Source organism: Solenopsis invicta, chromosome 6 (genome assembly GCF_016802725.1).
Source record: "Solenopsis invicta isolate M01_SB chromosome 6, UNIL_Sinv_3.0, whole genome shotgun sequence".
Lineage (NCBI taxonomy): Eukaryota > Metazoa > Arthropoda > Insecta > Hymenoptera > Formicidae > Solenopsis > Solenopsis invicta.
In genome coordinates, this window is record NC_052669.1 from 26,192,257 (window position 1) to 26,209,277 (window position 17,021).

Here is a 17,021-nt window from a genome sequence, read left to right on the forward strand (position 1 = left end):
ATTTTCAATTTCTGTTTAAAGTGGTTCAAAAAGTTTTAAAAAATGTATAAACATCCCGGGAAAAAATTTTCTATATAATTACACATGGAATTTGACCATATACATATATTAAAATATATATAATCATATATAATTATATATAAAAATTATACATAAATATATATAATTATATATATTTTAATATATAGTTAAATTTTATATATAATTACATATATAAATTTTTTCTGGGATACTTTAAATATATTTTTTTAAACAAATACCTATATTTTATTTTGGAAAAAATAATATACAGTAGATACAATTTAATTACCAAATATTAATCACACATAAATTGAGGGTAAAAATATTATTTTAAAAATGGTAATTTTTTATAAAAAAATGCATATAAAAATGATTTAAAAAATTTTTATTTAGTTTGGATATAAAGCTTTGAAAAAAAAAATACAGGACCTTTAAATTAAAAGGAAAATATTTATTTTATTTGGGCATATAAAAATAAATCATTTTTAATAAGAAAATAGAAAAAATCGAGTATCGGAAAAAAATAATCATTTTTTTAAATATTTTGGTTAAGAAAAATGTCTTTGCTAAGAGGTAACGTTATCTTGCTTGCATAATGCGATTTAATGTCCCATTTTGTTCATTTTTTTAAATATTAGTTTTCTTGTAAAAAAAATATTTTTTAAATAAAAACAGATATTCAGATAGTTAGTTTAGAATGAAAATTACATGGAATGATTTTTTAAAAATTTGGACTTTTCAAAAAGACAACGTTATATACAACTGTTACTAATACAGATGTTCAACACAGAAATCAATGCTGTTTGCAGGGAAATTGACGATCTCGGTTGTCGCACCGCATAGAGATCTCCATCACAAACTTTTGTTTTTACGAAGGATTAAAGGGAGGGGGGGGACTCTTTTTGATTTCGAGAAATTTTCATGAATAGAAATCGGATGTGAGTTACCCAAGTTTGTTGCCCAAAAAAGATTTGCCTATTTACATAAATGTTTTAAGGATTAATTTCCAATCTTAACGCTGATAATTGATTAATTAAATTATCAGTGTGGTTTTATTGAGAGCTCTTATTGAAAGCTCATGTCTAAATTAGGAATGTGAAATAGATTTTATAACAATTTGAAGGAAATTAAATTCGTCAAGTGGGATGATTTATTTCACTAACTTACATCCACAAAGACGGCGTTGATGTAATCCGTAAAACTGTTGCCCTGAAAGCTGATAAGGTACGGTCGAAAGTTGTCCGCTGTAACAAAAAGGAAAATTGATTTGTACGGCATGAAAGAGCTTTATAGCTATTTGTCGAAGCTGCCGGTTGCGCGACTTGTCTAGTTCGAAACAGTTGAGTTGAAACTCACGTGGTACTACCAGAACGTCTCTATTCTTTTCCCTATTATCGGCTCTATGTCCACCGGCGCAATCACCAATTGTGAAACGCGGTGTCTGCTTACAAATTTGCTGATATTCTCGTTGATATTCGTTCACTTTAGTTATCGGATTCTTTATGCTCTTCTGCTTCAGACGGTGCGATAATTCTGCTACCGGAAACCACGATGCACCACATACGACGAACTCCTCAAGCGTGTCGTATACGAATTTGTATTGTTCCTATATCAACGGACGTGTATATTAAGAAAATTATCATTAACAATCATTTTTTGAGAAAAGATGTTTCAGAAAAATTAAAGACAAAGAATTTATCAATAACACTATTTGATAACATTGATTTTACATTAGAAACTGGACCAGGTGATTTTTACAAAAAATCTATAGCGTAAGAATTCATAAGATTGCACTCTCTCATCAATCTTTAGCTCTTTTCAGAGCGTGGTGGTGATCCCTCAGCGTATTTACGTAGTGTGCGCTTTTTTTTACAATTTTTTTTACGAAATTTAAAGTTTAAATGCCAAGCGACCTAATTTTAGAGTGGTTCTTATGGCAAGATACTCTTGATAATTTGCCATTATCCTCTGAAAAGTAGCAATTGAATAAACTTTTAAATCAAATGTTTCTAATCAATCGGATTTGGATCCGGATCTTTGGCACGGACAGCAAACGCATAATTCTCTGCGCTACGATCACTATAAAATTGCTCTATTGCGTTATATATATATATATATATATATATATATATATATATATATTTTTTTTAATTGGACTTAAAGTATCAAAAAGTACTTTTGATTTAAAATATTTAAAAGATGTAATGTGATAAAACTGTTTTATTTGCAAATTTGTTTGCAGCGACAAAAAAATCCAGTCTATCGTATTGTCTGTTTTATATAACAAGTTACAATTACATAGATAGAAAGAATGGAGGACAATAATGGTCCACTTATGCAATTTGAACAATCACATTTTTTGCTCAACATTCTTACAACACGAATTGGAATAGTTATTTTGGACGTACAGCCTTAGCCAAAATTGTTAGGCACTTACATTTTTTTCTGAAACTCCTTCAGCTATATTATTTTATATTGATTATTGGCATTATGCATAAGTTTAAAGGGTCCTTGAACCGAAGAATAATTTACATTTTAATTTTTGTTTAAAATTATTTCAATTAAAAATATTTAAAAAATATAAGATTCCCAACATTTTTGGCCAAGGGTATTTTTATCTGCTGAACACGAATTCATTGCTGAACACGAATTCATTATCTAAATTTGATTATTATGTCACAAAACTTTGAGGAAACAAATTTTGAGGTTTTGTGACTTTTTTGATGCCATTTTTTTCAAAATTGTAAAATATAAAAGTGATAGAGCATTTGTGTATTTACGGATTTGGTTTTTTTGTTTTTTTTTGTTTTTTTTGTTTTTTGTTTTTTTTTGGTAAGCAAAACAATTTATAAGACTCACTTGATCCGGTTGTTTAAAAAAGTTTTTTGTTGAACAGTATAATTATGCTTTTATATAGTATTTAAGTGTTGTTATACCATATTTTCTATGAGCCCTCTCCTGCTCTGCCTTAGCTTCTTTAAGTAGCCAAACACGTCGAATGCGTCCTCTTCTTCAGCCAGTTCCATGTTTGCGTCGATCGCTAAATATACTCCCGATCGTCCGCCACCATCGCTTTGTGTCACAAACAAACACAAATTTATTATCTCATTAGCGCGAGAGCGACGCGCTGCTCCCTTTTACATAAATAATCGCAACACAAGTGTTCTTACTTGCAGTGAACGACCATAGGGCCGGATTCATTCTTTATCGTTGATCCTACCACGGCTCGAACACGCCGTCTAAATTCCAGTACCGCGTTTCCGAAGGGACACGTGTGCGAGTGCCATTCCGTGTAATGAAATTGCAACAACGTCCTTTCTTCCGTAATCTCCTGAAAACGTTTTTGCACAACAAAGTTACAACTATCGTTTTTTACGATAACGATCGTTTTACTTTTTATTCATAGGATAAAATCCCCTATTATAGGATAGGTTCCTAATATGAGGTAGCGAGATTTCGTTTATTACTACATTAATAAACGCATTTGTGATTGGTACCATCATAAACGTATTACTTTTGGGGTGAAATCTATTTAGTAGAAAATTCGTTGTTAAATCATGCGTGCAGTCGTTGAAAAAAAAATGTTTGAAATTGGATGTTGTCAAGATTTATTGAGTTGAGTCTTTAAACCTTGTTTGTTATAAAGTAAACAAATATTTGATAATAAATTTTGCACGCAGTGATAGAACAATCGTTGTAATAATAGAAAAATACGGGATGTGATGATTTTTTTTCTAATTATAAATGTTAGATTGGATGATCGCAAAACCGTAAAGCGTGGAACTCGTAATATGAGAGACACTCAAAAATCCCCATTTATTATTTCATATTCTGAATTCGAGAGTTTTCCAAAATGCTATAACAATGCAGTAATTCTTTTTTCATTGAGGACTTTCGAATTATGAGGCTTGAAAGTTATGGCTTCAGCATCAGCACTGAGACTTAAAAATATCTCGAAGAGAATAGATTTTGAAGAAGAATGTTACGTATCAAAGTTTTTGAGTATCAAAAAAGCCATTTGATTGGTTAACTAGATTTTGAGTCTAAAACCTAATTTGAACTTGGTTAGATCAAAGTCGATAAGATCCATCTCATATAAATTTTTGCCGATGAAACTTAAATATGTTAACTATAATTTGGATATAAAAATAAAAGTTAATAGTACAAACTAAATAAATTATAAGTCTTTAAAAAAAGGTATCTCACAATAGGCGACTTTACCTTATCATTTCCTACTTTACGTTCTTCTTTCATCATCGTTCCCTATTTTTCTCAACGCGTTGTCGAATCGTTCGGAACGCGTACGCGTGTGGAATTAAGTGTTTCGAGATTTATGATCGGTGCTAAAATGCGGAAAGTTGTCGCCTAACAAATTAGCGAAAGGCGGGTACGCTGGTTGCGGAGTCAACTTGCGTAGCCGACATATTATTTTCCGGTATTGTTATTCCAACAATGCCGCGTTAAGCTCGACAATAGCTGTCGCATTTTGCGCTGTCTGGCCTGCGTTGCACGTCGAGCCAGACGTTCTGCAACGTCTCAGCTTGCGCTTTGCTATTCCCGGAATGGGGTTACGAGACTCCCCTTTTCTATATTAAATTTCGCTCAGCTAGTAAATTTTGAAAGTAATTACTCCGTTGCGTGTGTCGTTCAATGGAGTAGCGCACGGCGCACGCGATAGTTTCGCACGGTTCGTTAATGATTTTACGCCGAAAAGTGTTGGACGCGAGACAAACGATAGACTTTAACGAGGTGTCACACTTTGACATTTGTCTCACGATGACATCTGTTCGTTTAGCTATGTAAATTGTACTCTCTTCAGCAGTACATTTTGTAAATAATTTATTATAGATATTTATGGATCACCAATTTATTAAATTCTTAAGAGAATCGATCGATTTATTGTTAGAAAGTGTAGAAATTAATTTCTTTTCCTACCTTTACGTCGAATCAATTGCAAATCTATTTTATATTTAAACATTTTTTCGCTATTTTGGGATTTTCAAGTATCTACTTTAATATTTATAAAAAAAACTGTATAAGTTGACAAAACAAGTGACGTAACAATAGCTTTTGATAAGCATTATATTCTGTATATTCTTTTCGCATTTGAATTAAAGAAGAAAGCATCTGAAGCCGCGGAAATAATTTCTACCTTGAGCGAGCGAAGGTGCAGTGATAAGTATAAAACATGCAAGAAATGGTACTAGAGATTTCGGCGTGATGGTTTCAATCTTGATAAGAACGTTCTGGCGAAATAAAGAAAAAATTGAAGGCGAAGAACATGAACAGTTGCTAAGTGAAAATTCTGCCCAAAATGAGAAACTCGTTTTACAACGTGAAGTGACCCGGAACCCGGAAAGCGATTTCCTATCGTTTTAATGAACTAATAAAGGAAAAATTCAAAAATTGGGCCGATGAATTCCACACGAGCTCAGTTCGGACAATAAAAAACGACGATACGAGACAGCTATGTCATTGCTAACGCGATATTTGAACAGAAGGATTTTTTTGTTAACAAATTCATAACGAGCGATAAAAAATGGGTGAGCAAAAATTGTACGACAATCCTAAATGAAGAAAATCGTGGGTCGCATCCTGATCAATCGCGAAACCGAATATTTGTGCCAATATATTACTCTATATTTGGTGAAATATGAAGAGATTAGTGTACTACAAGTTGCTAGAATCTGATTAGACTATTAATTTAGAGTATTCTCAGCAGCAACTCATTCGTTTGAGTGACGAATTTGAAAGAAAAAGATCGTTTACTGGACACGGAACGAGGCAAGTTACTTTGCAGCTCGGTCACATATCATAAAAGGGACGAGGGACGTCGTCATTTATTTATTGAGCTGGGAAGTTTTTCCTCATGCGATTTATTCACCGGAATTAGTCCATCGGAGTTTATGTGCCGATAGCTCCCGCTAGGCCTGTTTTTTTTCTTTTTTCTTTTTTTCTTTTTTTTATAGCTGAATTAGTGTACATTTTCTGTACTTAAAATAAATTAGATACACAGGACAAAATTTTTTACTATTGAATCGTCATCTTTTTTTTCAAAAGGGGATTCGTTAGTTGCTTGAAAAATGGAACAAAATCATCGAAAATAATGGCGAATATTTTGAGGATTGAAAGAAATATGATTTACCTATAAATAAACGGTAAATTTATGTAAAAAGGCATCGAATTAATTTCTACATCCAATATATACATTTGCAATGAAAACTCGCAACAGATTCTTTTAAGTACTGATAGATTTTTTTCACCGGCTTCTTTACGCACTAACATGAACTATAAAGTTAATTACTTAAATTGCGAGGCTGTACGTCTTTAGTCAAATAAGCAAATAACTGCATAAAAGTGAATATAGAATTACAATTAAAAATTAGTTAAATATAAATAAGTTTTATTTTCATTTTTAATAAATTATTTTAAAATAACTAAAAATATATTGAAATATATTAATAATCAATGTATGTATTATTTCTTAAGTCAACAATACATATAGTCAACTTATCCCGACTTTAGGATTTTGGAATCAGAATTAAGTAACATATTCGAAAAGCGTTACTTTGTTATATATGTGAATGTCACTTATTAATATATATATATATATATAATTATTATTATTAAAATATTATTAGATAGCCTAACGTACATAATAATTGATACAAGAATTTGCTTTTTCGATAAGTCTCTCAGTTTTTGTTGTAAAAATTCGAAACTGAAAAATAACTTGTAACCCTCTACAATTACATGTAAATTTGAATTGAAATTTAATGAACTTGTTCTTTTAATTCGTATTAGCATCAACTTATGCAGTTTTTCTGAAAACTGTATTTCTTAAAATATTATATAAATCTATATTTAATATTTTCTTTTAATTACAATTTATGTAAAAGTGGACTATATATATTATGTTATATGAAAATAAAATGTTTTATCGCAAAAGAATAAACGTGGAAGAATAAACATCTTTTTCTGGTACAATGTACAGTTAAAAGAATAAATACGGAGATATTAATGTGCGAGAAAGCAGCTTTAAAGTCTGATTGTGAGAGGACTTTTTCTCTCTCTCTCTCTCTCTCTCTCTCTCTCTCTCTCTCTCTCCCCCTCTAGATAACGGGAAAAAGTTGAACGAAGAAAAGGACTAACATAAGTAACGATGCCAGTGGTGGAATCAGATCACAAAGCGTGCGTGGCTCGGAAGAGCTTTAGAAAGTCCCCGCAATTGTCGTTTCTCGTTCTCGAAGATAAAAGTGCAATTAAATTAGCTACTTGCTTAATAGCTCCTTTAGCAAACTTATTCTAATTTATATCACATCGTGCATTCGCGGGCGGCGCCTAAATTACGAGGCTGATACGATCTATATACGGTTAATTTAGCCGCTACTTTTTCGTTAACTTTACTCTTTCTTCGGCCCATTCGTTCCTAGACTAAGACGACGAATCTCGAGTTGATATCGAGCGTTGTGCCGGACGACTATATTATCTAATCGGAATCTTTCGCAAGTTTCTCACGGCTGTTCTGCAGAAATTTTCTCGTTAAAAAGAGAAACCGTGTCCGTCCGTGAATCATCCGGATAATCCTCGTTGTCGCGATGATCAGCGCCCGTCGCATTCTTCTGATTTATTCAAGCCTCGATGTGTACGAATATTCGAGTGAAGTCACAACGGATTTACATCACTCTATTACTACTAACGAATAACGCATATCGCGAATTTTCCAACTTTATACAAATTCGGGACGATGCTACACGACGAGTTACTGATGAATTGTCGATCGATCAGCGTGAATATTTGCGCTTTTTCACAAATATTTATTTGTTCTGTGTGTGATATTGCTACATATGCTAAAAATTAATCTGGGATACAAGAATGTTTTTGGGAAAAAAAAAAGTAATATTTGTTTTATTTTTTACACGCCATATTTAAATTTATATTGCGAGGCAGATATTTGACGGGTAACAGTGACGCAAAAATTCCGATATGAAAATAGCAAGTACACTCACGTTGTTCTCGTTCTTTTTGTACAGTCTTATCGTCCTTATATGAAAATTAGCAAGTTCCTCTTCTTTTAAGACGGAAACGCCGATACCTCCATATTCCTCGTGTTTTTCTTTACTCGCCGGCCAGTACTGTACACACATGACCTACAAAAAGAAAAGTTGTGGCTGTAAAGCTGTTGGGCCGTAAAGAATTTATATAACGGATTCTAAGCTCTCTTATATAGAGATTGACTCGCGCGGTCAACATCATCGCGCGATAGAGATTGCTTTTTATGGCGTGGCAACTTTAATGGATACTATTTCCGAGCTTATTGTTAGTGTTACGTTTCTTCTTTTCACGAAAGTCTCGCGGTGAATGACCTTTTACCTTGATAAAGTCAAAGGTTTTCGTGAGCATAACGATACAGGATGCTTGCTCTTGCCAAACCATCCGCCAGAATTCCGTCACTGTGTTCTCCATAGGTCCCTGAGTGACGATATAAGCGTTCGGTTTCAGTATACTCTGAAACATAATATTCGACGCATGATTAATATTCGTCTAAGATTACCGCGCGGAAATAATAATCAAGGCTTGCGAAAAGACGCGATTTCAAATTCACCGACGCGCGACGTGACGAAGCCTCGTCTTTCTCTCGAGATAAAAGACACGATCCAATTGAGTTATTGGATCACGTGCGAGATTCGCGACTTGGAATTCGCGGCTTGATTTGTTTCCAAGATTTTTGCGTATTAATACGGATACTTATTACCGAATATCACGGCATACTCACATCTACGTAGGATGCATTAACGTAATCGGAATCAGGCTCGCCTTCTATCGTGTCCAATACTACCCTGTTATAATCGTCTACGAAAAAAAGAAGGGAAGGGAAACATTTTAGTCCTTTGATGATAAAAATTCTTATTCTAGAACGGAAATAAATCCTCGTTAAAGGAACGGTGTACCAACGGTGACAATTGCAACGATCATGTAACCGTGATTTATTTCCTTCGTTACAAGAAAGTTAATTGGAAGAAAGTCGCCAATACTAGTATAGACCTTATAAAGCCGCAGCTCCGCGTATTTCTCGGGAAATAAACATTGTACTATTGCACTTACAACATTGCATTATCTCCGTTATTAGGTGATGAATTTTAACGTTTGCTTATGGAATCGATTGTTTAGATTGTTTAGAAGGTCGCTGTTATGTAGTGACGCTAATATACAGTATGCAATAGTCATAATGATTATTATATTATAAGGCATTCTTACTTTTCAACACTTTTTGCAATTTTTTCTTAAACTAGCTTATCGAGACAGACTATAAGATAGTAAAAAAACTATATAGGATAAAATACAAGATACAGCATTATGAAATCAAGTCAATAAGTCAACCACCTAATCTTTATATATCGCGTTACATATTTTATCTTGCAAAATAATATTAAGTATTTGCGTAAATCGATAGAAAATATTTTACAACAAAGCTTTTGGGAATCTCCACCCTATATATTATAAATATTTTTTGCACAGATGACTTACATGAAAGAAAAGGAAAGGAAAATATAGTATTAGATACTTTATACTATTTGGGATTTATTTTTTTAGGTTTTTTCACGCTTATTGCTTATCTTACGAAAAATTTGATTATTGCAAATATTTGGAAATAACATTATAGAAATTACTGTATCATCTGATGGAAGGTACTTTTTTCATTCTGTACTTATATTTCCAAAGTTTTATTCTTAGTTTTTGTTTAAGAAATATAATCTAAAAACAAAGTATGTTGATATTAACGATTTTCCTAATATTTGCAGTGATCAAACGAGAGATCAATTTATTATTAGATAGGAACAAAAATTGATGACTACTACTACTTACATGGAATACATCTTTGATTTTGATTCTTTTCCTTGTTCGCGGATTTCGTGGCGTGTCTACACGAATGCGTTTCCACCTTCGTTGCCGTCTGCAACAAACATAAATAAATGTAAAAGCCTTATAATTAGGAAATTCAGCGATAAAATAATTTATTAAATAGAAATGATTGAGATGTGAGTGATTATTTTACATAGGGTAGACCGAGGCGAATTGGATCAATTTTTCTTCATAAATAAAAAAATAATAAAAAAACTAATGTTATTATTAAGTTTTACCATAAATTCTTAACTTTTACATCTCTGGCACGAGTTTTATATAATAAAATAATACATATAAGCATAGTATTTCTTATTGCATAATGAAAAAATCAAGAAAAGAAAATTGCCAATATTGCGGACGAAACGGATCACCAGTTTAAAAGAAATAAAAGTAAATAAACTTTTTGAAAGAGCATATCAAGTCTTTTCGTTGCAAACTCACAAAATTGGGATCGTGATTTTACGTGAGATAAAATTTCTTTGCGCACTCACAATTTCTGCACATGCATACAGAATTGTTGTCTATTGTTTCCGCTGCAGAGAATGCGCGTGGAAGTATTGGCATGATAAAACGGATCGTATAAAATAAAAAAACTATAACGATGACTCACTCAAAACTTATAATGATCCGATTCACCATCTACTCTAGTTAAAAAATGATATTTAATAACAATTGTAGTATTGAAAGTACTGAAAGTATTGCAAGTTTTAATCAAGGATATACAACGTTATTAGACTAGCTTTTATAATTTGTATTAGTTATTTAAAAAGTAGATGAATATCTGTTCTTTGCCTTATGGTTTTGAACGGGTTCTACATCAACCTAACAACATTTTAATTTATCAACAATATATAAAATTAAGATCTATTAACATAAATCAATAAACACAACATATAATACAAAAGTACGACCTACTAAACTTTAACGTGTGTCATCGACTGTTTAATCTTACGGACTTATTTTTATATTCTTTAGGCTTATTCTTCTTAAATTCTCTTTGGATTTGTTTTCTTTCCTTGCCTTTAAGATTTTTTTCATCCAACTGATTTATTCCCTCTTTTCTCTCAGTAACTTAAATTTGTACTGGTCCTTATGTATGTACCGATAGTTTGCTGGATTTTTCCTATCAGGGGAAAAATGCTGGATTTGTCGCGGAAAAGAAAATGTGGGAAAGAACGCGCCTTCTTGATAGGACGCGAACGTTTTTCGACGCGAGACGAGAGGTTGCTGATATCGAAGCGTCAAAAGTGGCCACCCTACGAAAAGGGGATTTCACCGTACAACCTGCGATTATGCAAGTGTTAGAAGTCTGTGCCACGAGGATATCGGATACCTCGGGATAATCTACCAGAGTATAAATTGCACTTGAAGGCCGCGCGCCGCGTCGTCATGCATACTGTGCGAGAGCAGGGTTAAGAGCTTTCTCGTGTCGATGGCAGATGCCTGGAAAAAAGCTGTCCGCATTTGCCGCGTTAAGAGAGGCGTTTACCGCGCATCACACGGATTTCTCGGATACGCTTAAGTTAACGGACAGCGTAAACTTTTGAGAACATCGACTTTCTTCATGTAACTTACGCATGAAAGATAAAATTAACGATCGTTTAAGGGGATAGAATTATTTATAATATTTATATCACAGGTTTCGAATTTTCTTCAAATGATTGTTACAGAATTGAAAATACTGTTACGTGTTTAACCCTTTCGGGTCTGATTTCTTCACAAAATAATTAGCATCTAATACATGCTATAGATATTTTTAGGGTCTGATTATATATATGTATATAAATCTATAATCAAAATTTTAAAATTCAAAACGGTGAATCCAATATAGCGGACCAAAATATCACTCTCAAATCCAACAAAATTTGTTATTTTTATCCGACATATTGTATTTTGAAAGTTTGATTACAGATTCATAATTAGTAAAACCCCAAAACCTTTGAAGTGTGAATTTATTCAAATTCAAAAAAGTTTCACATTTTGGTCTGCCGTATTGGATTTGCCATTTTGAAAGTAAATAGTGACTGTTTTTTTTTATAAATAGCCCTTACATTGATCTTCAAAATAAGCCCAGAAAAAATTTGCTATCTTAATTTTTGTGAAAGATATATGCATTTTTCACTTTTACCGTATTTTACAAATTTTTGATGCAGTATGCAGATCAAGAGGGGAAAATCCTAAGGATGTTGATTTTTGCGAGTTTTACCTTTTATCTTTAAAATGAGTGTAGAAAGAAGTTATCTTTATTTTTGTGGCCATGAATTTTTCAAGGTTTTGCACATATGTGTGCTACCGGGCATGAAAGGGTTAAGTTACACACAAAAATAAATTCCGAAACACTACTTGAGTGCTTAAAAGTAAAAAAAAAATTAAAAATTACATAATATGTCAGTAATTTTAAGTTAGGTCTGGAATGTATTCTTGCACTGGGAAATAAATTGTTAACTTGATAAAATTTTTTAACTTGATTGAATTTCTTTAGTTCAAGTATTTATGTACTTAAATTAAATATATATGTAATAAAGTTAAATGTATGAATACTTAAAGTGAAAAACTTTAATCGAATTAACCACTTTTTTTCTCAGTGTGTGTGTGTGCGCGCGTGCGTACGTGCGTGCGTGCGTGCGTGCGTGCGTGTGTGTGTGTGCGTGTGTGTGTGTGTGTAAAACAATTTTTAATTTTGTAAAGCCCATTTGAAGAAAATTTAAACTTGTAATTTCAGTAATTCCAATAGTTCAGAATCACTTTGAAAGTCATTATCGGAGATGCTACAAAAATCTCCACGTGAAACTAAAATATTTTGCGGCTCTGTCCTCACAAAAATATGAAGGCTGAAGTCTCGCTGAGACTGTCCATCAGCAATTGGAATATCTCAAGTATAAAACTGCATACATAAGGGAGAAATATTTTCTTCGCGATACAAAGGATGAAGATCGATTTTGCGCTTCGAAGAAGACGGACGTGAGTGCAACTCGGTGAAATATGTAAATATTATCTGAGATCCATCGTCTCCTGAAACAGCAATGCAGGATGGTACGTGATGCGGTTGGGATATGAAGGGAAGAGTAAAGGATGTCGAACCTGATGTCATTCTCGAAGGTGTTGCAGTTAAGAATTTAATCGTCTAGTTATTCGTGGGGAGTTATTTTATTTCGCGTGCATCGTGTGCATAATAATAGGCACGATGACATGGATTAGGAATTAAATTATATTACAATTTTGATGATAGTACTGCTGATGTTCTAAGTTTGAAATTCTTAATAAAAAAACTTTCCTTTGTTTCATCTTTATAGGGGGTATTTTAGTTTGAAGGATCGTTTCAAACTATTTTTCCAAATTTTTCGCTTGAGGCTATTTGGCGTTTTATATAGATGCGTGTTTATTACTTTTGTAAACTTGATAAAAGTTTAATTTTTAGTCATTAATATAAAACAGATGTATAATTTATAGATACATTGTGATTTAAAAAAAATCCTTTTTATATTGTTCTGTAGAGATTGTGTCCTTCGTGTGTGCTTGTAAAGATTTTAAAATCCAAGATTGATTTTAATTTACACGAATGTGGTTATCATGGGAACTAGAATAAATCATTTATCGCAATGTTGAACAAAATGTTTATTAACTAAAAATGAAGAACGGGATTACAAAATAGTGTAAAATTTTGCAAAAATTTGTTGCAAAATTGAAAATACTTTCCAAGGTCTTTCTTGTCTCGGCACACGCTCTGTGAGGTTGTTCACAATATCATTATGCTAAGACGCTGTAATAAGATGTAATCTCTATCTTTTTGGTAACTTTGTTTTTAGTTTAAATTTTTCGATTTTTATTTGTTTATTCCGACGAATTCATTTTTTAATTAGTGCGATTGTTTTTTTATAGACTTGTATTATCACTGAAGAAGACCGTTATTAAAGGTCGAAACGTTTGCCTGCTTGACATTGAAGTCTTTCGTTATTTATTTGCACCCGACATCCTGCGTGGCTCTTGAGCTCACTATTCTTTATTTTACTTTCCAAGGTATTAAAAAATTTTAGTTTAAACCATAACCATAAGTATACGAATATTTGTTTCAAGGTAGAAGTCGAACAGTAATTTTGGAGAAGCGTCTGGGACGAAGTTGAAAAAATAAGGACTTGAGAAAAAGGCATTTAAAGTTTTACAAAAGATTTACATATACATATAAAAAGAATGAATTATCTTATTCTACTATATATCATGTCCATAAAATACATCTTTCTCTTTTGATATATTATTAGGGATGAAGAAAAGATCGATTTTGATTATGAATAATTAATAAAAGGATACTTTGCGATATGGTAAATAAACCTTGCGCGTTATTTTATGCTTAGAGAAAATAATTGTATCAACAACTGTGTGAACTAGATATGTGGAAATAAATAGCATCTCAACTATGTATCACAAAGTTATAATAATACTAAGAAAATACAGTAATATTAACCATTTGTATTATAATAGTAATGCAAATTTAGATGACAGAAAAATTGAATCGACTGACAATGAGATTCAATTTTTCCGAACTTGAAATCCCTCATTTTTAGCATTTAAGGCTTTACATCACGCTCCACTGCTATCATAATTATTCCGATCACATCACAGTTATTTGGCTGCACGTAAACTGGAAGTATGTAATAAGTTGTCATAAATATGTAATAAGTGTGCAATAAGTTGTCACAACTTATTTGTAGTAAAATCTGTATAATTATGTTATTATAATTGAGATGCTATTTTAATAAACTAATATGTACATAAATATTTTTGTAACGATACAAACTATTTTATAGTTATCGCAACTAAAAGTTTTAATTGCAGTAATTATGAAATAGTTTATTGAACTATGTACATTAATTTTACATAAAACTTATATAGTTGGCATTTTTATAGTTGCCATAACGATAAATTTTTCTCTGATTGTGAGTCACGCTGCGTGAAATCACGCATCGTTTGATTCATACGTCGCGTTTTTCAAAACGTTAAAAGATCAAACTATTCGAATTTCGTTAAATTATTTTACAGGCTTTTTCTTAACCCTTAAACACACAAGTGGGTCCGTGAGGCCCTATATGAAGTTTCGAACGCTTGCTGTGTCAAGACGGAATGAGATGGGAAGATCGGATCAGGGGGTGAAAGAAAGTTTTGACATCTCCTCTTTCGATTGATATGGTTGATCAACTTTTTCGGTTAACTAGAATTCGAACGGTACGGCAGCAAAGTTTTGTTGGGGTCTATGAGACTAACATTGTGTGTCAATGAAACTTTTTTATGAGTAATCTTGTATAAAAAAAAGTCGGACAAAATACGTTTAAGGATTAATAATATAAAGATTAAAAAACTGATTGAAAAAAAATTGATTTTTTGATCAATCGAACTAGAATGTCCCGTTAAACTAGCTTTCATGAATTCGAAGGAAGTTATTTATTAAGAATGAATATCCACTGACTATAAATAAAAGATAAACATGCTTTACATATAAATTCGCAGTATTTTTATAAAGACGGATTATTTACTGTTCAATCTAAAACTAAATTTTGGGCCATTTGCATTTTGATAAAGAACAGACTAAATGTTTCAGAATCAACGTTATCTTTATGCGAGATGTAAAATTAACGATACTCTCGCGATTATATAGGCTTTGATCTTCGTAGATCGAGCGGAGAAACACATTACATTGTCAAATTGCCAAAGTAAAACTTATCTTCGTATATCGAAGAATTTACGTCCCAAAACGACTGTCTAATGAGAAACCGATATTATGCTGAGTCTCAATTTCTCGACCTACTCTTCTTTAGGAAGTTCGCTTTGTCTCTTGGCTATCTGTCTATCGAGCATTTTATTCACAAGTATGCCTACTTGCCACATAAACGTACATAAGATCGGCTGCATTATATATTTTCAATATATCAAGTGAGGGAAAAAAAACAAGTTGATAAATTTATTTTGGCATTTAACAGCACACAGTGTCTCGATTGGTGTTTGTCTTCAATACTTGTGAGATATAATTGCGAAAAAGAATTGCGTAATAAATGGACGTAATAACATGAATCTGTAGCAAAATACGATGAGGAAACAACATTTTTAACGACGGTCGCATAATTGCAAGCATGTTTCCTTTAAACTGCACGTGAGACTGGGAAGCGAACAGTTTCAAGATTATAAGGTGTAATGAAGTATGACTAATCGTTGTAACCAATAATCGATAACGCGTGTATCGAAGAACGTGGCGAGGAAAAGGTCGTAAGAGTTATCGAAGCGAAAAAGCGAGTCCGACGGGATCGAAAGGTGACCGAAGTTAGATGAGTTGACGGGAAATGGAATTTACCGGGCCTCACCTGAAACTCCACCCGGTATAGTACCGGGAATTTTCGGCGCAGATCGCACAGCTTCGGAAATTGCGAAAGCTCGGTCGGAGCGGTTGGCAATGTGGTGCTCAATTTGCTGGTTCCCAATTCTTCCGAGGCTGCGAACAGAGAGACAAGAGAAGGATCTTAATGCGACTGATATTAATAACGATGATGATACTAGCAAGATTGAGAAGCAATGTGTTACTCGTAACGTTGTTACCGTTATCGTTACTTTTTTTTCGATAACGATCTTTTTTCTGTTTGTAACGTCGATACACTTTTACAGTAACGGTAATTCGGTACGAATTTAGCCATTACTTTTATCGTTACTTTAGTTTTCTATTATCTTTATCCTTATTTAATAGATTCGCGCACCTCTTCTTCAGTGAGCATTTCTTCAATATACAATACGGCTGTATCAAAGGTTACGTGCAGTAGATGCAAATATAAGTTTTATTTATTTTTGTATTTTATATTATATATAATATAAAAATTAAAAGAATTGTTATATCTATCTATCTGTCTATCTATCTATTTATCATATATATATATATATATATATATATATACATACATACATACATACATATATATATATATATATATATATATATATATATATAGAGAGAGAGAGAGAGAGAGAGAGAGAGAGAGAGAGAGAGAGAGAGAGAGAGAGAGAGAGAGAGAGGAGGGGGGCAGCGGTTGTGGACTATATCTGGGGTGGTGGAATATCAT

The 17,021-nt window shown here is 32.6% G+C and overlaps 1 protein-coding gene across 1 annotated transcript in view; it reads right to left on the reverse strand.

The window, feature by feature from the left end:
- The window catches only part of LOC105204456 (receptor-type tyrosine-protein phosphatase kappa), a 115,203-nt gene that overhangs the window by 1,347 nt on the left and 96,835 nt on the right, over positions 1-17,021 (reverse strand). The window contains exons 3-11 of the mRNA XM_026138145.2: positions 16,275-16,402; positions 9,889-9,976; positions 8,798-8,874; positions 8,395-8,529; positions 8,031-8,171; positions 3,192-3,352; positions 2,958-3,093; positions 1,378-1,627; positions 1,189-1,265 (exon numbers count right to left, since the gene is read on the reverse strand). Coding sequence (XP_025993930.1) covers positions 1,189-1,265; positions 1,378-1,627; positions 2,958-3,093; positions 3,192-3,352; positions 8,031-8,171; positions 8,395-8,529; positions 8,798-8,874; positions 9,889-9,976; positions 16,275-16,402 — 1,193 coding nt within the window. The remainder of the gene's footprint in view (positions 1-1,188; positions 1,266-1,377; positions 1,628-2,957; positions 3,094-3,191; positions 3,353-8,030; positions 8,172-8,394; positions 8,530-8,797; positions 8,875-9,888; positions 9,977-16,274; positions 16,403-17,021) is intronic.